The 22325-nt window shown below is 39.2% G+C and overlaps 1 protein-coding gene across 2 annotated transcripts in view; it reads left to right on the top strand.

Moving 5' to 3' along the window:
- LOC135467990 (poly [ADP-ribose] polymerase tankyrase-like) overlaps positions 1–22325 on the top strand; it is a 38097-nt gene that overhangs the window by 11111 nt on the left and 4661 nt on the right. For both annotated transcript variants that reach the window (XM_064745966.1, XM_064745968.1), the window contains exons 15-44: positions 213–322; positions 997–1109; positions 1405–1561; positions 2083–2294; positions 2957–3056; positions 3501–3625; positions 4113–4160; positions 4667–4795; positions 5294–5443; positions 5959–6591; positions 7142–7316; positions 7866–8038; positions 8437–8525; positions 9703–9818; positions 10117–10351; positions 10638–10797; positions 11215–11291; positions 12692–12851; positions 13574–13666; positions 14676–14834; positions 15346–15463; positions 16426–16534; positions 16851–17121; positions 17494–17902; positions 18593–18870; positions 19087–19271; positions 19807–19912; positions 20949–21118; positions 21593–21737; positions 22174–22295. In XM_064745966.1, coding sequence (XP_064602036.1) covers positions 213–322; positions 997–1109; positions 1405–1561; positions 2083–2294; positions 2957–3056; positions 3501–3625; positions 4113–4160; positions 4667–4795; positions 5294–5443; positions 5959–6591; positions 7142–7316; positions 7866–8038; positions 8437–8525; positions 9703–9818; positions 10117–10351; positions 10638–10797; positions 11215–11291; positions 12692–12851; positions 13574–13666; positions 14676–14834; positions 15346–15463; positions 16426–16534; positions 16851–17121; positions 17494–17902; positions 18593–18870; positions 19087–19271; positions 19807–19912; positions 20949–21118; positions 21593–21737; positions 22174–22295 — 5127 coding nt within the window. The remainder of the gene's footprint in view (positions 1–212; positions 323–996; positions 1110–1404; positions 1562–2082; positions 2295–2956; positions 3057–3500; positions 3626–4112; positions 4161–4666; positions 4796–5293; positions 5444–5958; positions 6592–7141; positions 7317–7865; positions 8039–8436; positions 8526–9702; positions 9819–10116; positions 10352–10637; positions 10798–11214; positions 11292–12691; positions 12852–13573; positions 13667–14675; positions 14835–15345; positions 15464–16425; positions 16535–16850; positions 17122–17493; positions 17903–18592; positions 18871–19086; positions 19272–19806; positions 19913–20948; positions 21119–21592; positions 21738–22173; positions 22296–22325) is intronic.

Here is a 22325-nt window from a genome sequence, read left to right on the forward strand (position 1 = left end):
ATGAGAAGTGAAATGTTGGTAAAGTTTAGTTATTCTTGTTCTTTCTGACATTTGCTATGGTATCACAGAGAAAGAAAAATGAGGATAAAATTGTGTGAAAAGATGAGTCTGACACTTCACTAAATTCCTGAATTTACTTGAGTGTTTATTATCACGATGAAATACTTGTATGTTTATTCCAGTCTGCAACTAAACTAGACTATTTGTTGCAGAGGTGCCAGTCCCCATGAGTCTGACACTCAGGGTATGACCCCCCTACACTTTGCCTGTCAGGCCGGCAGGGTGGCTAATGTGGAGATTCTACTGAAGAAAGCAAAGAGTAGTAAGTATTCTCAAATGTCTGTTATCACTGGAATACTAGTTTACTTGGTTATCAGATGTGTTCGCCCCTTTACAGTACTAGTCTGGTGAGTGTCCATGCAGTGTCTGAAGGAGATATTCTGTTAAAAAAAAAAAAGGGGGAGACAACTGTATAATCAAAAGCAATGTGAAAGCAGACCAAGTGTTGTCAGGTGTCTTTGGTGACGTTCAGGATCAATCCAGGGTCGAGTCACACCTAAGACTTTAAAAGAGGAAGTTGTAACTTCCTCGCTTGGTGTTCAGCATGAAGGGGATAGTGCAACGACTGGTTGACCTGTATCAGTATAATGCCTCGGGTGGGCGGCTTACTTACCTTTGGTAAGTCGTTTCAGTGAAGCATCACTAGATAAAAGAGCGGTGGAAATCCATCCTGCAACAAGGAGGCACAATCCATACACCTTAAGGATTCCTTCGTCGTCATATGACTGAAAATTTGTTAAGTACGACGTTAAGCCCCAAGCACTCACTCGCTCTTGGGTGATGTGACTTTCAGATGTGTGACTGTTTTCAATTCTTTGTGGCCATAAGAGTATAGGAAAGCATTTTGAATTTGAGGACCATTCATTGTGGATGTAATCACGCAATGAATAATTGTTCTACAGTGGATAGTTTTAAAATCCCAACCCTTCTTTCCAGGTGGGAGTGGGGAGTCTGATTTCTTTGTTCAGAAGTATGGTATTGGTGGAATGAATCGCCCCAACAGGGCCTCCCTCTGCCCTATACACATTGCCGTGGAGAAGGGATATGTGGTAAGTATTTCATCATGAGTGAATGTAGTCAGTGACAGTCCTTAATACCCCAGTGTTTTAGCATGTGCACTGCCTACTTTGTTTTGCCATAAAAGCAGCTGCATTGGTTTGAGGACAAAACTACAATGGCGAACTTTCAGTTGACCATGAAATAATTTTATCAGTCTGAACAGGACAAGGGAAACTGAACATGGTTGAAAAAAAAAAAACAGTCACATGCAGTGAATTACAGATGATGTGAATAAAAATGTAGATTTTTCTTGACATTTTGCACACATGTTTATTTTCATGACAGGAAGTGGTACGCTGTCTGATCAAGTACAAAGTAGAGATCAACAAACCTGTGTCGGCTGGGAAAGAAAAGTTGACCCCTCTGATGATGGCTGCCTGCAGAGGTCATCTGGATATAGTGAGGATACTTGTGGAAAGTAGTGCCACAATAGAGCAAGCTGGTGAGTGCTGTGACCATGGTGTTGGGTCTACCATGAGAAAGAATATATCCAGAATTTGTATAGATTGTTATAATTATTAAACAAGATTAAGGCATTGAAATCCTGTTTGGTTTAAGATATTTTCAAGAAAAAATATGCTCCTAGTTTTTAACATTTGGAGGCACTTAACAGCAATCCAGATACAGTTTTTCTAGGCTAAATTTATGGTTGCCCAGTTTTAGCACTTTAAATTTTGTTTTATGTAAACATATTTTTTATTCAAACATGAAAAAATATACAGAATCTGAATGTTTGAAAGGATCAGGAAAATGTGGAAACGTCTGTAGTTAGGAAGAAAAGACATTTTCATATTGTGTTGTATGACTGATTGTGTGAATTTTGAGTCCATTAATACGTGGACAGATTAAGATGGAAAAACAGATCAAGAATGCTGTTACCATGAAAAATGTGCTTTCCCATGTATGATATATGAAGTGCTGAATAATAGCTTCATGTACTTTTGGTATGTTTACGCACCACAGACAAGATGAAGCGCACAGCTCTGATTCACGCGGTGATGAATGGCAATGCACACATTGCGTCTTACCTGCTGCGGATGGGTGCTGACGCCAATCGTATTGACTCCTCCGGGAACTCTGTAGTGCACTATGCCGCAGCCTATGGGTGGTACTTTTGTGTGAAACTACTGTTAGAGAATGCCAACGCTGACCCAAACAAAGAAAATGACTGGAAGGTAACAGCTGAGATAGAACATTAGATTCTTCTGTTGCGGTGCATAGATGTGTGTTTCATCATGTGTAGAGTCCTTGATACCATTTGTCAAGTATTACAGCAATTTTAATTATTTCTGCTCATGACCTTATCCACATTCAGCACAGTTCCAAACATTTTTATGCACATCTAGGTATATATTTCCCTATGTGCGATCAAAGCTATTTTTCTTTCTTAAGCATGTGGAGCATGTTTGTAAAATCTATTGTCCTAGTTTGCATTTGTTTTATTAAAGTAAATATACTTTGATGTCGCTGCCATTTTATAGTGTAATAAATCACATCACGCCCAGGGGGAGCAGTTTGTGGGTGTAAGGTGCGGTTCCAAACCCGGTGTTGGGCAGGGATTTTGTACATTCCTCTGGTGACATCTTTCATCTGTCGATGATGCTCATGTGGCAGTTTGAGTAGTCAAACATATAGTGAAGACCACTTGTCTCTCACCAAAAAGTTTGTCAGTAACTTGCCAGAAATTGTCATTTTCCCCAGGCACTATGGATTTCCCCACCCATGAAACTGCCTACCACAGTATAAGTGCGGAATGCTTGAGTGTGGTCTTCAGGAACAATCAAAACAAAAAAAAGTTAGAAACGAAACCCATGAATTGAACATATCTGTTGTTCAGGTGACCCCCGTGGCTATTGCTTTCCTGAAGGGCCACCTCGGGCTGGTGGATTACCTGCTGGGCAGACCAGGTGTGGACATAAACTTCAAAGATGATAAAGGTAAAGGTATTTGAATCCTGGAGAACTTCTGCCAGACTCTAGATGAGGGCTCAATTTATCAGAAATTGTATTAAAAGTTAATTCAAATTTAAGCTTAATACAAGCCTCTTTTTCGTACAAACCATAAGGTTTTCAGTCCTTCCTTGGGGGCTAAAGGAATTACAGGACTTCAGTCAGACTTCACTTTCAGCCAAGTGTTCTGGCTGAATAAAATGTTTTCTACAATCATTCACCATTAACTGAATTGTCTTTTAACACATTTTTATCCACTTAAGGCTAGTGCTGTCACAATTTAAATCTGAGATGTGGATTTATTCTTGCAACTGTGTAGTGTGGAATGAACCATTGTGTGATTTATTTTGTTCAGGTTTTTCCTAGTTCTGCAGTATCCAGGTCTCTTGTCATGTAAATCCAGCTGTGTATGCTTATTTTCTGCTTTTTCAGGCATGACACTCGTGTCAATCGCGGCTGCTAGCCCCCTGGTACCCGGGCTGTATGAACAGCTGAAGTTTCTGATAGTGGACAAAGGTGCAGATACGACATCCACAGATATCAATGGATATACAGCTGTTAGTATCTAACACTTGAATGTTGATTGTTGTAGAACCTATCTCAGTCTCACAGAAGTCAGATCTAGAAAGCTGTTTGTGTTGTCGCTTGTTAGAGTTGTCTTTCAGCTCATGTGATGACTCCATTTTGAAATGGAGAGGTCAGGATAGTTCCAAATCCATCCACCCACCAAACAAAACTGTGTGAAGTGAAATGATTCGAAGAGAGTCAACTTCTGACAATGGGGAAAATTAATTTGATCACACAGATAGTTTAAGAGCAGGGAATATGTTTTAGTTTAAATATAATAAGCAAGATGCAAGCACAGGATCAGTCGTTATTTATACATCTTAAAGTCAGAAAGAATGTGAACTTTAAAGATGTGATTTTGCTCTTCCACAGATCTAAGTTTACTTCTTGATATTTGTTGTCACATTTCTTCATGTGTTTAAGTGCTTGAATACAAGTAATCAAATTTCATGATTCACAATGATTTTTATCTTTCAGCTCCATTTTCTGAGCCAGAATAATGTGAAAACCACTGGAACAAGATGGGTGAGTGATTGCTTATATTGTGATTTAAAAGATATTAGACACTTGGTACCTGGCGATACTGATTATCACAACACGCAACTGCACTGGGTAACTTCAGGACTAAGAATTTGTTCTTGAGTTCTGCGATTTCGTCACCGGGTTTTGGTCATTTAGGATTGGATGCGTTTTTCGTGTTTTTGTTTGTTTGTTTTTTTTCGAGGAGAGATTGGATTGTTTCCTACTGATGACTGGTGTCCCCTATCCATAAATAAAATCTTCACCAAAACAAAAAAGAAAAAAAAACTTTGGATTGGTGTTAAACCAATACAATAACAATTAGCAAATTGAAAAATATGTATGCAAGTGTCAAGTTTTTTTCTGGTGAGACTAACCAGTATGACTAGTAATAATGACTTACCTTGGTAATAATGACATCAAGATTTTAAACTAAATTGAAGTTTTCATTGTGACTTCTTTATTCAGATGGATGTCAGTGATCATTCTGACTTTGTTTATTTGTTTGTTAGTCACCGCAGCTTAGTGCAGAGGCCATGGAAATCAGTGTGAAGATAGGGGAGCTGTTGATAGACAATGGCTGTGATCCCACTGCTCGGACAGGCGATGGACAGACGGCTCTCATGCTGGCTGTTGAACAGGTGTGTTCAAAACACTTACTTTTCCTTATTTATCCCTAAGGCCATAGCAATTAAATTTTTTGTTTTACAGGCTGAGTATCTGAGGAAGGTATAAAAATAAAACTTAGAAGTCGGCTAATTTGTGAGACATGTGGATTGTCGTAGCAGTTTATATTCAAAACATATCTAAGTGATTGGAAAACCTTGAAAAAATAGGAAAATTATTTAAAAAACACAAAGATTGGGCAAGACAAAAAGATGGATTTTCAATTTAATTATTATTTCATGTTTGCATTTTTTCGTGTTGAAGTGTCCCTAAAACACAAAATGAAATTGGCGTTGAGAGAGGAAAATGCTATTTGTGGACTGAATTATTTGTAGAGATGAAATTATTCTTGCTGTGTGTACATATGTATATAATAATTATTTTGAGAAGATTGAAGTTTCGGAATCCTGTTTCTTTAGTCCTGTGTGAAACACCCCTCAAGTGAGTTGATAAGCGTGTTCTGTTTCATGTAGGCTAATGTGCCCCTGGTGAAGCTATTACTGAGGAAGGGTGGGGTTGTGTCTGAGGAGAGGAATAAGGAAGGGAAGACATTACTACACCTGATGGCTGAGCAGTGCATGGACGCTGGCATGGCGCCACTTCTCAACCTACTGGCAGAGCAGGTAAACAGCGCTGTAATGGTTGGTGGCAAAATTAACATAGCAGTTGTATTTTGGGAGTTTTTTTTCATGTTCAGATGTGTTGTACATTTTAAGTTTAAGCATTTTGTAGAGAAAGTCATTCAGACAAAAGACTTCCTGACCTTTTCACAAAGTCTGTTATAAACCATAACTTCTTGGTGTGATCTGGTAAGCTGTTAGAAAACCTGGGATCTGTGTTCCGTGACTGTATGTGTGCAGGTGAACCCAGGAAGTTAGCACCTGTATTCACTGGACTCCTTACACTGTTGAGCTCTCAGTGACGAAGATTGAAGTTTATCATTTGCCTTGTGCATGCTCCTTTCCAGTGTTGTTGAACTTACCACTAGTGAAGTGAGTGTCTGGACTGCTACAACACACACAAATAGGCATTGTGTGTGCCTGCTCAGAATTGATAAGCAAAAAATGAGAGACAAGGTGTCAAAGCTCTGTTTGAAAATCTTGGCCATGAATTTTAGTGTAACATATTTGTTCTGTAGAAAATTGGTGTGGTTAAACCCAAGTCACAGACAAGCAGTGATTCAAAAGTTGCAACAGTCAATGGAAAGAAAGAGGAGGTGCAGAAGATGGGGAAGTCTGACACGCCAAATCACACAGGCGATGGTCCTAAGGCCATGGAAGTGGACAAACCAGCCACTAGTAACGGGGAGAAGATGGACACCTCAGAAAACTCTGTCAGCAAGGCTGGGGATGCTGTGGAAAAGGTCAAAGACAGCTCTGTAAAAGCTGAGGACAAAACTTTAAAAGCTGGAGATGATGACAAGCCCGTGGACTTAGCAGTAAAGGCTTCTGATTCATCGGTGAAATCTGGAGATTCAGCTGTCAAGTCTGGAGATTCAACAGCCAAATCTGAGAACAGCTCAGAACATAAATCTGACCTGACAAACAATGTGACAGGTAAAAGTGAGGATGTGGATGATAAAGTTCCTCAGATTGCCCGTTTTGAGGCACTAAAGGACAAAAGTGTCAGGGAAAAGAAAGAGGAGGCTAAGGAAATCAAAACCGAAACTGGAAAGTCTGTGCTGGAAAAATTATCGAAAGTGTTTGACAACGACGGGTTTACCCCATTGCTACGAGCTTGCCAAAAATATAAAGGATTTTCAGCAACGTTGGTAAGTAGAATTCCGTTGTTACCAGTTAACTACAGGCAGTGTGCTGACAGAGTGTTTTCTGAAAATCAAAGTTCATTTGTTGTATACATTATCTTCATCCAATAAACATAGAGGAGACAGCCCTTCTGTTTGTCTTTCAAACAGAACAGAAATAAAATAGCTCTTGGAAGTTGATGATTTGCATGTAATCAGGATTCACAAAAGTTTACTGCCAGGAATTTTCGTGAAAAAATGAAGAAAAGTCAAGCACAGATTTGTTAGTACCAAGGTGAATGAGTAATTCTTTTAATTCTGTATTAAAATTGCATGGAAAAAACTGTACCATTTTAGGAATGGCTGTACATGAGAGTGTGACGAAAGTTGGTTCTGAAATAATATCCTGTTCAGTGACCTGACAAGATCAATCTTGTGGGTGTGCTCTTGCGAGTAGGTGGAGGTTGTTGATTAGTCAGTTTTCACCAGTGTTAGGACTAAGTTTACTTATATTTTCTCTCTTGTAAGATTAAATCAAAGTGAATGTATATGATATTGCATTCTTGTGGAACAACAGAAACAGTCCAGAAACACTGTCACAGAACAGTCTGCCAAAGTGACACTTGAAGAAGGAAAGCAGTTTCTACAGTCCTTGTTAGAAGTCACAAAACCTGATGTGAATGTGACAGTCCAGAAGAAAAAGTTTACAGGGGAGGTTCCTGATAATGAGGAAGACCAGTATGTGGAGGAAGGTAAGGTATTTGTAGTCAGTGGGAAGAATAAACTAAGATATGTGGTCTCACTCTGTGAAGAAAGATAAAACATCACAAAAGCCAGTCATAAAGGAAAGGAAGACATTGGATTGACAATAATACCCAGTTTACAGCAAACTTGCACCACACAGCACTATATACAGTGCTGAGCAGAAAGGCTTCGGTAAAGTACAAGACTGTGGCAGTGCGCAGCAGTGGTGCTGTCCTGACCTCACCATTTGTAGTACCGTGGTACCGTGTTGAATAGGACAGCTGGGATGACGTGGGGAAGGATTAAAAAGTTAGTGTGCAGAGGAGGATACTATAGAGGGCTCAGTAATCTGGGTTTGACCAAGTATGGACCAAGTATTAGGTAGAGGGCTCAGTAATCTGGGTTTGAGTATGTAGGGCCCCCATGGACCAAGTATTAGGTAAGGGATGAGAGGGGGCTTGATGATTAGGGGTGGGGCATTTAAATTTGTATTTGTTGGGAGCTTCAATAAAGTGAGTTTTTACTGGCTTAACTTCACTTACCATTTGTTTTTACAGCTGGTAAATGCTGCGCCCTTCATTTCTTGGCCGAGACCTGTGACTTAAACGGTAGTCAGGCCATGAAGCTACTGTTAAAGTTCTCCCCCAAACTCGAGGTGGTCAACATAGAGGGCGCCACTCCATTAGTAGCTGCTATACGAGCAAATTGTGACCAGGCAGCAGAATTGTTGGTAAGTTTAGTTTACTTTCTGGTACTTAAATTAAATGTGGTTAATATCTAAGTGTCTCTGTTCAGATGTCCTAGTGATGAATATTCCTGTATTAGCTAACTCAGCTGAATTACATTAATTACATCACTGAATTTGCCCCCGACTGGAGCAGACGTTGACGCAGTGATGCTTTAAGAATACATTTTTTTCAGTTGCTAGGGCTTGAGGTGTTGGTTTAGTGGTAGTTGCTGAATTTTCAGGGTTATCCCGCTTCCATTCATCTCAGGCACTCACTCACTTACTCCACACATCTCAGGGCCTCTTGGGCTAGGGTGGATTTGACGGCATTCTCTTAAGTGGTCTTCCATGAAGTTTATAAACGAGTATGACCAATGTGAGATATACAACTTTGATTTCAGCTGGAAGCTGGTGCCAACCCCAATGTTACATTCAGGCCAGATAAGACAAAGAAGGACAAAGTTCTCACACCCATACTGATGGCTGCCAGGTAGGTACTGTTATCATGAAATAGAACGTTTCGTACCTCTTTATGGAATCCCCGTGAATAAAAATGATAGTAAATACAGTGTAGCCTCACCGTAAGACGCCTTGATATAACGCGACCCAAATCTTGTCCCCCAAAAATCTATGGTGTACTTTCATGTGAGAACAGCTAAAACTGCAAATGAATAAAGATTTTTCACCAAGAAATATATGTAAATAATGCATTTAATAACCTCATTTCCTACTGTTGTTGTGTGACCCATGTTTTATTTGATATTTTAGGCTTAAGCTTTTGAATATTACATCAGTATAAGCAAGGAAATGGATTATTCTATGAATATTGGAAGAGGTTGTACATGTAACTGGTTACATTTTCGTTTTGAGCAAGTTTGATTTGAAATGAAGTGGATGTAGAAATGTTTAACATGCATCTGTAGATCAGCTCAGGCCTGTGATTACGCAATAGGAGGCTAGCTTCACAGGATATGACTCATGGGACGGTGCTGTAATGCGTGAATCCTTGGGTAACAAAAAAGCTCTTGTGCTTATAGTAATCTAACAAAAAGAAAGCATTTGACAAAACACATTTTACATCGATTAAACTTCGTTCATTGTCAAAATTATGGCCTTCAAGATAGACTGTAGCCCTATATACTGGAGGTCATTTCATTATAGCGCGAGGTAGTCTATGACACGCTCAGGAACCTGTCCCCAAAGCGGCGCGCTATAGCGAAGCTACACTGTAATTTGGATTGTGCAGTATAGAATTGTATTTTACAGGATCTGTTGAAAAGAAAGTACTCTAATGCCAATAATGCCCTGACAAGCTATCTCCCCCCATCCTCCTCTGTCTTCAGAAAGTTTGCCATAATTCCAGTCATTAATTAATCGTTGGCAACTGCCCAATTGCCCACCTGATTTCTCTGACATTGGTGAAAAACTGCACATGTTAGAAACTAATGTGATAATATAGTATTTTTTTTTTGACAAATGTCAAACACCATTGTAAAAAGAGATAGCCATGTTTGTGGAAAGCAGTAGCATGTCATGTTACACATCAGATAATCATTGCCACTTACCACTCATATAAGCTAAAGGGCATGTAAAAAAGGGCATGGAATTGGAAATTTATTTTTGTGTACAGATTTCTGTTTACTGTGATACTGTGTTTGTCTTCACAGCTGCTCTGAGACGTCGGTGTCCTTGCTGAGAAAGCTGGCATCATGCGGCGCTAATGTAAACAGCTCCACCTCTGAGAATGGCTTTACGCCACTACATTATGTAGTACATAACAAAGGTGGGTCTAAAGCTTGATTTGTAGCAGAGATTGTGTAAGGGGTGTTAAGGCATAATATGAAAATTGTTTGACGAATGCAATTTGCTCTTTTTCATGTAGGAGGGGGTTGAATGAAAAGCGTATGACATTTCAGTTTGGCCTAATGTGGCAAGGAACAACAGGGTGTTAATAAACATTGATATTAACTGGGAATATGCCAGTATTGTCACTGGTATGCCAGAGTCTGTGCTGTCTGCTGCTGATTCAAGATTAGGGCCAGACCAATCCATATTCATAGTTGTCATTTGTTTTTTAATAGGAAATGTGGCCAAGAAGCTGGAAAAGTTAAAGATTTTGCTGGGTAAGGGAGCCAACATCAGCGCTCAGGACAAAGATGGAATGACGGTTCTTCATGCAGCCGTACAGATGAATACTGGCAAGTCAGACGCCAGTCTAGAGCTTGAAGAGTTCCTCATAGAAAAGGGAGCTAACTTGTTTGCAAGGGATAAACATGACCGGCTCCCACTTCATTATGTATTTGTGAAAAACGGAAGGTAAGAATTATGAAAAAATTTAAACCCAAGAAGTTTGGGGAAAATAGGCTGTTTTATGTTCAGTTCTTGAGTAAGATAGCAGGTTTAAGTGGATTATGAAATGTAACTCCCCTTAAATTTGCCAATTCCCACTCACCACAGCAAGTTAACCTGTTATATGGCACTTAGTGTGTTATAAAGACGCTACTTCATGTCAGTAAATTTATAAATGTAAAGAAAGCTGTGAAGGTGTTGGATAACAATTTGTATGTGTATGTTTGTAAGTTATCATACTTTGTGTGCTTAGCTGTGAGGACACAAGTTGTCTGGACCCAGTGGAGCTGACCAGTGTGTTGACCTCAGCCATGCATGGCCGTCAGCTGGACGAGCGGGACAGTCAGGGCCAGACCGCTCTGCACAGAGCTGCCATCAGGGGTGCGGCCATCTGTTGTATGCACTTACTCCAGGTAAGCACAGCTCGATTATAGAGCTGTTTTACAGAGCATTCATACACTAAGTTGACAGTAACCTCCATAGTGACTCATGTTAAACATAGTTCAATTAAATTAAGCATTGAGGTCTACTTTCAACAATTTCAACATATTTACTTACCTAAACATTTCATCATTAACAGAAGTTGGTTCATTCCACAAGTCAGTTTGCTGATTGAAGTGGGCCCATAAATCCACTCTAAAGCAGCACGACACACCAATTTCTGTTACACTGTAAACATATCTTACTCTATATCAGATCAGCTGGTGGCTCCAACGTGATTATTTGTAATTGGCTTGGTTTTGTTAATCAGTGGTTTGACTTGTGTACCTGAAAGATTGCTTTTGTTTTTGTTACTTTTTTAATGACAAACAGTTTTGTTCTCTCTTCAGAGGAAAGCTGATATTAATCTGAAGGACAAGGATGGGAATACCCCTCTCTCATTGGCAGTCCTCAATAAACATGACAGGTTGGTGAAACTTGCTTTTGAAAGTGGAGAGATTGAAAGTGTCTTTGACAATAAAAGTGGTTTTCTCCTGGATGTTTCCAGAAGTGTGGTTTTTGGTTTCCTTAATTTAAAGTGAACATAAAACCCACCACTAAATATGAATTAATTAATAAAGTAGTATTCCAGAACTGTTCTAAAAATATTTAAAAATTCTGCACAGCTTATCAACAAAAGAAATAGCAAACAAACATCAGTACCTAGCCACTCATTTTGCTATAGCGTTTTGCCATGTTATAGCCCTCCAGCATGATGCCACAAAACCTAGAAGTTCACCCGTACCATTGGTATTAAACAATGTAACAGTGACAAAATACAAACATAAAGGCCTGATACAAACCAGAGAGTATCATCTTTGTTCCATGTTCAAAGGGTCGTTGTTTCTTTTAGTTTGGTGCTCGGGTCAGGGCGTTGTTCATGGACACAAACTCATGTTTTAGTGGTCCTGCTCATCCTTGTCCTGCATGGGTGTAAGCGTTAGGCCTAGGTGGCTGTACCGACATCAGGGAATTTACCAAACATAGCAGTACCTTCTGATTTATGACAGACTCTTTCGTTCAGATTTTAGGAAGATATTTTTGTAATAAATCTGACTTTTCTAAGGAAAAATAATGCAAAGTCACATTATTTTCCTTCAAGCATCGACTCTCCCAAGGCAGTTTTCTTGCTACCTCACCCTGTCAAGTTACTGCAGTACCCTGCTCAACATGTACACATTGTGACATGGGCAGCCGTTCTCAGTTTCCTGCTCACAAATGTGTGGTCCAAAATAACACCTAAACTAACTGCAAAAGCCAATTTTTTATAGGTACAGTAATAGGTTTTTGATGTGACAACCAATTATGATGTGACACTTTAAGGGCCAGTGATTGGCCAAGTTCAAAAGGGCATGGCTACTCAGAGTGAATTGTCTGTCAGTGCCATATCCCCAGAACTGAACTTCATCTTCTCGGCTTTCAAAGAATTTTTTTACATATATTTTTCTGTGATAACTTTGTCCTATATCTTTTATTTATTTATTGTTTTTTTTTTTTGGTCTTTTTTTCTCTGTATGTATATTAGCAGATTTTATGTTCACTTTAAGTATTCTTTTGTGCATGGTGTTGTTGCTGGGCTAATTTTCACCCCAAATTTCAATCCATATATATATATAGATATATGTATATATGTATATGTGTGTGTATATATATATTTATTTATATATATATTTATATGTATTTTTTTTTCCTCTTTTTTTTTTTGTCCTCAAACAGTTTGATTTACCAGTAACTGCAGCTTCACAAGAAATGCATGTCTTTATGTCATTAACCTGTCATTTCCCACTACCTCAGTTGGTCTAGTAATCACCTGCCTCTTATTGACAGCTGTGCCATCATGCTGATACAAAAAGGAGCTAGTGTCAAATGTAACATTGTCGTCCCCCCTCCTAACCCGCCAGAAAAAGGAGACAAGGCCCCCGTAATGAAATGGCGACCATTACGTGAAACAGAAAAGGAAGAGAAAAAGGAATACTCAATATTTCAGGTAATTGATTGGTTTGGGACATTATCTTATTTACTTGAGAAGGGGGCCTCCGTGGCTCAGTCGGTTAGCGCACTAGCGCAGCGTAATGACTCAGGAGTCTCTCACCAATGAGGTCGCTGTGAGTTCAAGTCCAGTTCATGCTGGCTTCCTCTCCGGCCGTATGTGGGAAGGTCTGCCAGCAACCTGCGGATGGTCGTGGGTTTCCCCCAGGCTGTGCCCGGTTTCCACCCACCATAATGCTGGCCGCCGTCGTATAAGTGAAATATTCTTGTGTACGGCATAAAACACCAATCAGATAAATAAATAAATATTTACTTGAGAAGTGGTAAAAGCTTCAAGAAATGATACAAACTATTTTTTATTTGAAGACCATGGAAGATCATTTTTGTAAATTGATCAAGTGTCCTTTGTTAAATAAATGTATTGCTATTACAATTTTATGATGTATGAAAAATGTTTTAGAACATTGACTCCAGGTCATGTTTTTTATGCTGAAAAGTGGCCAAATTTTCCTTGTTTTAATGGTAAGATTGCATCATTGTCCTACCATCTAAAAAGCACCCTCTGCACGTATTCCCTGGGCATATTCTGCCCTTTGCCAGTGCTACATGTATTCCCTGGGCATATTCTGCCCTTTGCCAGTGCTACACGTATTCCCTGGGCATATTCTGGCCAATGCATGTACACAAAGCTAAATAAGAGTCATTTTCTATGTTTTACAGGGAGCTATTGAGGCTGAGTTAGAAGGTGTGGCTCACATGATGTTAGACGTTGCCACAGATGCAAATAAACTGGAAAGGACGACAGCTGTTGAGGTGGGCTGGGCCATGGAGATTTTAGGATTACTTGCCATTGAAAGTCTGCTCAAGAATCTTTTTTTAATCTTTTTCTTCGTGAATCAAATTTGATATTTTGTACAATGTTTTTTTTTTTTGTGCGAGAGGAGGGAAATTTCCTGCCGACTGGAATGAAGAATGGGGTATTTGAATTCATTTGACAATACTTGTAGCTGGCCTCCACAAAGTACAGCAGGAACTAATGTGATACATAAGCACTGGCATCCTGCAACAGTGTTAAGGTCAATGTTATCTCAAAAAATACATTACACATAATTTTTGCACACATACAAAAGTAATATGAAAGGGACGCTGCAGTGTTGATGCCTTGTGTGCTCTGATCTCAAGTCTCAAGTCAAGGATGTCCAGTCATTGATGCACTCTGTGTACTGAGTTATGACTAAGTTATTGTTAAGGGTCGTATCTACAGAAACACTTTCTGCATTGAGCTGAAGTTTTGCATGCATGCATTTCCTACAGATGAGCTGTTTTTTTGCCCCATGCGTATACAGTGGTGATATCTTGATGTGTACCTGTCTGTTTGTGTGACAGACAGTTGGTATTTGTGGACAACGTTTGTCAAAAAGTATTCAAGATAGCGCCTCCCAATTTAGGCTTAAGGACATTAGTTCTTTCTTAATTTTATTGATTTTGGACTTCTTTTTAGTTCAGGAAAAATGTTAAAAATGATTTTAAGATAGAGCTTCCAATGCTTATGTGCTAAAAGGGACATGTTTGTTGTATAAATACTCAGTGTAGCCTTTAGTTGATGATACAGTCTGAAGATAAAATATTATTGGCTTCAAGCCTGGGAAGTTTACGACATTATGGGTAATATATTTTGTGTACTTTCTGGTTGTCATTGTCTTTTTTCCCCCTTTTCCTTGAACCTGGCAAAGATTGTATAAGCAAGTTTTTATAGTAATTTGGTGGTAGGGTTTAAAATATTACTTAAGTAAATTCAGTAATTTAGTGTGTTATTTTGTAGGCTGCATTGAGTGTGAACAAGTTTTATGTGGCACTGCGTTTGATGAAGCGCATACGAGAACCATCCCAGCTTCAGGCCACAAACGCTGAGGGCAGAACACTGCTCCACACGTTGGCACTCAAGTCCAGCCCTGTCAAAGACACTGAGCTTCAGCTCCAGGTAATACGGTTTGGAGGAGGGTTTAGGGACTGTGTGGTGTAGTTCGGGGAGAAAAAGCTGTAAACATGCAGCCCATTCTTAATTTAGGGTTGGTACTGGGTACCTTCAAACTTCAATTTCCTGTTTATGTTAAGACATAAACTTTTAACTTCCTTTTTGGATTACCGACCTGATGGCACTGTTGGTAGGGCAATCCTGGATCGGGTCACATCTAAGACCTTCTAAAAGCTGGACAAAAGAGCGATGGAAATCCATTACATACACTTCAAGCACTCCTTCCTCATCATATGACAGAAAATGTATCGTGGAAGGGTTGTTGAATCCCAACCATTCTTGTTTAAACACAAAAATGTGGAAAAGTTGCTTTGATAAAATGTGTTAAGCTTCTGAAGTATTGGAAAAAGAAGATTCCTTCACTTGGTAGCAAGGCGAGTGGTACTTCACTTAGGTAAGGAATTGCATTTGACGTCTTGCGGTACTTGTGGGTGAACTCATTTGTGGTGTGTTACAGATTGCTGAGATGCTACTAAAGAGCGGTGTATCCGCCTCGAGGACTGACAAACACGGCTGCACACCTCTCATCTACGCTGGTCTCCAGCATCATTATAAACTTGGACACTTCATCCTAGGTAACCGTCAACGGCTCATTAATTGCTAAATGCTTGACCTCTCTCACTGGTAGCGTATTGATTTCAACTGTTTTGATACCTAACACTTGCAAACTTTGCAGTAGTATTTATCATCGTAGTTTTGTATGGCCATCAGCCATTGACTTAGACTTTAATAGCTGAAGGTTTTAACATGCATTCTCAGGTTGATTACACAAAGTGATAGCCAAAGTCCAAAATTGTCGAACTTATTATTTTTTTTTTTTTTTTGATTTTTATGAACAAAGGTTACAGAAATGTAATGCTACATGAAGATAAATCTTCACAGTTTGAACTTGCAGGACCGTAAGCTGTAAAGCATTGTAAATCATAGCGAATATGTTCGTAGACCCATTGACATCACAGTTCTCTCAAAATTTTGTTCAGACAATTACGGGCATTGTTGATCAGCTAAATAAAGAGTGGGGAGCTTACCACTCACTCGGTCACCGAGTCAAAGTTCATCTCATTCTGGCTTCCGCTCCTGCAGTATGTGGGAAGGTCTGGCATCAACCTATGGATGGTCGTTGGTTTTTCTTGGGCTGTGCCCAGTTTCCTCCCACCATAATACATGCAGCCGTCATTTAAGTGAAACATTCTTGAGTAGGGCGTAAAACACCAATCAGTAAAAGAAGAAAGAGTTCACTTAACACAACTTCTAGTAAGAGTACCTATAGTTGTGGAATTCTCTGTCTCTATTCATTGATTTTTAGTACTAAATAGTGGATGAGACTTGGTTTGTTCTCAGCTGAGTGTTAATGTTACCTCTTCCTATGAATTACCTTTGTACTCTAATATTTAAAACTACCTGTAAACACCAACGAAGACTTATTGCAAGTATATGTAAGTAGTATACATCATCAGTGAAGTTATGTGAAGTTATGACTTGTGTTTGTTATTATTATTATATTAGTATTATATATAGTATATTATAATTATTGTAGAGAAATGCCATGATGTTAAGCCTGAACAGGTGGACAAGTTTGGGCGTAATGCCATGGCAGCTACCTTCTGGAACATCCAGGACCTGAATGGAGGTCAGCCCGAAGTCAGGTGAGTCACTGACTCAACTGCAATATGGTCAGTACACAGTAACTAATCGAAGACAATATCATTGATGGTGAGGATTTACTTAAGAGTGAAAGATTGGTTAGCTAGCTGAAATGTCTCGTCGCCTATCAGAGTTATGCCTTTAGATCTCTCAGTTGTCAGTTTACAACTCTCAGTTTCTTATTGCCTTTATGAGTTGAATCTTTGCACCTCTCAATTATTCTGCCAGTCAGAAGAGTTGTGATTCTCTCTTACACTGACTCTGTAAGTAAAAAAAAAAAGAAACTCACAATATGCTTTTTTTGTATGTTGTTTTCAGAGACTGGATTGAAGCCCTACGGAGACGTGGCTGTAAAATTGACCTCCTGTCTGACTACCCCACACCGGACCCTCTGCTGTTTGGTTACATGTCCCTTGCTAAGGGAGAGTATGATTACTTTGTGAAGCATTCAGACACAAAGTTGTCTCCCCTGATCCTGGCCATCAACAGTTCTGAGTTTGATCTGGTACAGTTTATGCTCAAACATGGAGCATCTCCCAGCTTCTGTGACAGTCATGGCCTGACACCGCTCATGCATGCTGTAAAAATGGTAAGTTCAACCTTATCTTGACATGTTTTGTTTTTAATAAATATGTTTTATGTATTTTGTTTGTTTGTTTAGTACATTAATTAATAAACGAACCAAGAACAAGGGATTCTTGTAATGGTTTATTATTGGCTATAAACAGCTCCCAGATTACAGTATTCATTTTTGTTTTTTTTGTATTTAAATCTATGTTCATGTTAAATTTTCTTAACAATTTCTTAACTTAATTCCTCTGGTAAAACATAGTTTTTATTTTTGTGTCAAGTTTATTGCTGAACATGAGAGCTTACGTCTTTGTGTGTTGTATGTAAGACTTTATTCTGATTAGATAGGAATCTTACATAATGTTAACTTTTGTCTTTATTTTGCTGCCAGAATGACGTGCTAATGGTGAAACTGTTACTCAACCATAACTTTGACCCGGAAAATGTTGCCACTAAAGTGACTGGTCAAGCCAAGTTGACACGGAAAATGTCCCGCCAGCTATTCACAATCAGCGCCCTGGCGACCTCATCGGAGCAGGAGATGCCCGAGTTAGAGAAGGAAGAGAAATCTGATGGGAATAAGTCTGATGGAGGTGACACAGATGTCCTGAGTGATAACAACTCTGACAGTGGAGACAAAATTGAAGAGGAAGAGGAAGATTTTGAGAACTTTTCTGATGAGGCCCTGAGCAACGAATCAGATGAAGACTCTGATAAAACGAAAAGTAAACCAAAAAAACTGAAAGTGAAACAGAGGAAGAAGTTGCCAGCCATTATACAAAAGCTTATGAAACGCCAGCGTAAGTTAAAAACGGACATCTTCATTTTTTTTAAGTTGTTGATGTGCTTGAAACTACTCTCATGACACAAATTTAACTTTCTTGAGATTAGTAGTGTAGGAGGGATAATGAGGTCAAAACATGCTCCAGCTGGAACAGTTGTGGTACGCTTGGAATTAACCAACAAGCTGCAGTGGTTTTATCCACCCATAAACATAGCTCCTGTGAAATAAGTTTTTTTGAGAGTGACATAATGCACAATGAAACAATTAATTATAACATAAGTGAAAATCATTTATACACCGATTTTGATGACCTTTTCTGCATAATAAAGGGAAAAGAAGGAAAGACCATTAGACACTGTCCTGGACATTGGTATAATTTGTGTATTCATTTATTTACTTATTTTTAGAACTTTTTCAGCTGAATGAAACACCTCTGAAACAGGGGATTGCAGACTGTTCTGTTGGGATTCAGTGGGCATCAGTGATACCACATCTCTCTTCGTTGCCTGAAAAAGATTGTTTCAAGTTTTTTTTTTTTTCAAATGCATAGATAGCTGCTATGTGGATATACACTTTGAATGCATACATCAGTCCATGCCTATTAAGTGGCAAAACCTTATCTAATGCCACTTGTTACAATATGGTCATATAAGGCTACTGTAGAATCCAATATTACAGATGCATTTCTCTCGGTTAAAAAATTCAGGCGAGAGGCGTGACTACAAGGCTGTGGAGAAGACAAGCACCATTAATCTGTCTGCCACAGATCGTCAGGGCTGGACAGCCATCCACCACCTAGTCTGTCCACTAGAACTTGGCACCTATGACAATGAGGAGATCCTCTACGTACTGGCTAAGGCAGGTGCCCCTCTACTACAGAAGGACAGCGCCGGCCTCACCCCGCTTGATCACGCCCTAATCCGGGGGGCACCCAGAATCACTAGGATGCTTCAGGAGTTGACGGGAGTGGACAAAACAAAGCTGGTGAGCTTTCTGTAGTTCAATCTTCCCCTCTTCATTTCTGTGACAAATATCACGTGTTCTGTAATCTCTGTTGGAATTGTCAGAAATCTGTTCATATCACATGTAAATCAGGGTGTCAGGACTTTAACTCTTCCTTTGAATAATTTTGAAAATTCATCTTTGTTCAACGTGTAAGATGAGCAGCTGTTTAATTCCATGAGTACTGTGTATTTCCAGGAGAAGCCGATATTCCCCACTCGGGATGTGTGTGATGGACTGAAGCTGGACTTTCCCACGCCTGACGTTGACAAAGACAGCGAGAAGTACTTGGGTCAGCAATCTAAGCAAGAAGCCATGGAGACCAACAGCACGCCAGACACTGTGGCTGTGCCTGACCACAGGTGTAACATTAAAGATACCGGGTAAGAGTTGAGTTTTTTCTGGCTCATGACCATGCTGTCTGTAAAGATCTGGGCTGTCATTGTCAGACATTTTATTTCCTTGTTTATTTAGTTTTTATGACAACACTATTTCATTTAAAAAAAAGAAACAATTTATTTCTGTTTTTCGTGTCAAAATTATTAAGGTTCTTTGTTTATATAGAAAGAAAACCAGAGGTAGGAATAATTACAGAGAACCATTTCAACCGTTTTTGCCTGTTCGCAACATGTTTATTGGAACATATTCTATGGGAATTATGTTGCGTAACAGAGAGAGTCATACTTTTTGTGAAGCCTTGGAATTGGTCAGCTTAACCAATGTAATTTTGTCTCCAAAATAAAATTGAAAAGGTGCTTAAATAGCATATAAAGCGTTTCTTTCATGTGGTAAAAACGTTGAGGAAAGTGGGTAGATGGAAGGCTTAGAAGGTTAAAAGAGAATTTCCCAAAACTATACTTGCATGTTGATTGACCATGGATCTGATGATAAGTTGTGTTGTTGTATTTCTGTTAACAGTGAAGTGGCCACAGACAGTCAACAAAACATTCCCTATGATGTCCTCCTTTCCAAGGTGGATGTCTCCAGCGGTCCCTTTGGAACATTCAACTATTACAAAATGCAGGTTTGTGTTTTTGGTGATATGAATATAACAGTGCAGCTTGTCCTGTTTTAGTCTTCATCGGTAGCACCCAGTTTATGACAGGCCCTCACCAGGGTTCTGCTATTAGAAGAATCTGCTGAAGTTATTGTAAATAGTTAATAGTTCAGGTCTTCTTAATTCAGAGAGATGTTTTCAACTGAGGTTTGGGGATGTTTTCAATCATAGACTGTGTAATCTGCTAATTTAACCACCTGTATTATGTGGAGTAGATCATGGTAAGTATATTAGGTACCCCAAAATCATATAAGAAATTATACATTTGCCATACATGTATATTTGATTAAGATAAATTGCCTCCCCTTTTTTGAAGATCATGTAACAACACATTCAAGTTCACTCAACTTACTCAGGACCATGTGGTAACATATACAGATTCTCTCAACTTACTCAAGAGCATGTCGTAACGCATACAGATTCTATCAAATTTCTCAAGGCCATGTGGTTACACATATAAGTTCTCTCAACTTACTCAGGACCATGTGGTAACATATAAGTTCTCTCAACTTAATCAGGACCATGTGGTAACACATATAAGTTCTCTCAACTTACTCAGGACCATGTGGTAACATATAAGTTCTCTCAACTTACTCAGGACCATGTGGTAACATATATAAGTTCTCTCGACTTACTCAGGGCCATGTGGTAACAACTACAAGCTCTCTCAACTTACTTAGCACGACGTTAAACCCCAAGCACTCACTCAACTTACTTAGGACCATGTGGTAACATATACAGATTCTCTCAACTTACTCACACCATGTGGTAGCGAATACAAGCTCTCTTAACTTACTCAAGAGCACGTGGTAACACCTACAGATTCTCTCATCTTTTTTATACACCATTTGATAATGCATTGGCAGTTTCTTTTGCAAATTTGAAGACCATTTAAAATACACACCCACTTAGTCACTTTTTGAAGCGTAATTTGAAAGAAAGCGCCGTTGAATGTCTAGCTGGTTGTATATATGTAGCTTCTTGCACTTCTATTTTGTCACAGATTGTCCGCCAGAAAGGTAAAAAGATTTATGTGTTATTCAACTGTTGGGGTCGGATAGGAGACTATGGCCAGTTCCAGCACACACCATTTACCTCCCTTGAGGATGCTGCCAAGGAATTCTGTAAGGTATTCAAGTCCAAGACAGGCAACGAATGGGCCAATTTCAAAAAGTAAGTTCTTTTATTTTGTCTTGGCTTTTATTGTGTGAGAGCTTTTTGTGTTTTATTTGTACATTGATGTGCTGATGGTATTGCTTACCAAGTAGCTAAAGAATATTTCAAGAAAGCCTCGGACGAGAACCTCAGTGTTAAACAAGGAACAGAAGTGTAGTTAAAAATTATTTGTAGTAGATGTTTCCATTTGTGAACGTGGTTACTATTTTGAAATAGCTGAGAATCTACCATTTGTGTATATTATCTTTATAAGGGAGATATCATCACAATTTGTGGAGCCTTGGTGACACTAGGCTGTCTAGATCTTGATACATGTGGGAAAAGTTTGTCATCAATTTCCCATAGGTTTGTGGTTTAGCCCAGGCACTTCGATTTTCTCCACCAATGAAACTGACCACTACTCTGTTAGGGGAAAGGTCTTGAGTGTGACGTTCCCTATACAAATGAAATGGGGTATTGTTTCACTTTCAGTTTCTCTGCCATACCCAAGAAATACCGAATAGTTCCTGTAGAACAGAGAAGACGTGGCCCAAAACAAGAGGGCATTTCTGTGGACCTCAACCTCAACTTACCTTCTCGTCTCCCACCTCACCTACAGAATCTCCTCAAACTCATGGTGCAGTGGAGTTTTATTTATGTTTTGTGGGCAAGATCACATTAAAATATCAAAACAAAATATCACAAATTAGTTGATTTTCCCCTTTGCATTTTAATACCCACCTCCAACATTGATGAAAGATTTATTTTACCATAAAGTTGATGTTCCCTAAGAAAAAAACAATGAAAGCATCATCTCAATTCAAGCCTCTTGTTCCATGATCTTCAAAAAGGGTTGTAAACACACAGTGGACTCAGGATTGCTTATGAAACACTTTTTGAATCTCCCATGTTCTCAGAAAGAGGAACTATTTTTGTGGTTGCCTCCTTAAAACAACTTTACGTGCAGTGATAGGGCTAATGTTTGACGAATTACTCATTTTATTCATATGTGGTTTTCCTTGGCAGTGCTTGCTGGTCATTTGCATTTATCTTTGTTTCCTGTGTTTGTTTAGTCCAACTCTAGACTGATAGAAGCTGCTCTGTCTGTCAGTGGATTCGATGTTGATCTCTTCCCTCTCGGAAAAATAAAGCGCAGTGCACTTCTGGAGGCCAGAGATATCCTGCAACAAATAGCGTAAGCATTTTGGAGGCTGCTGATTGGTTG

The sequence above is a fragment of the Liolophura sinensis genome, chromosome 6, assembly GCF_032854445.1.
Source record: "Liolophura sinensis isolate JHLJ2023 chromosome 6, CUHK_Ljap_v2, whole genome shotgun sequence".
Taxonomy (NCBI): domain Eukaryota; kingdom Metazoa; phylum Mollusca; class Polyplacophora; order Chitonida; family Chitonidae; genus Liolophura; species Liolophura sinensis.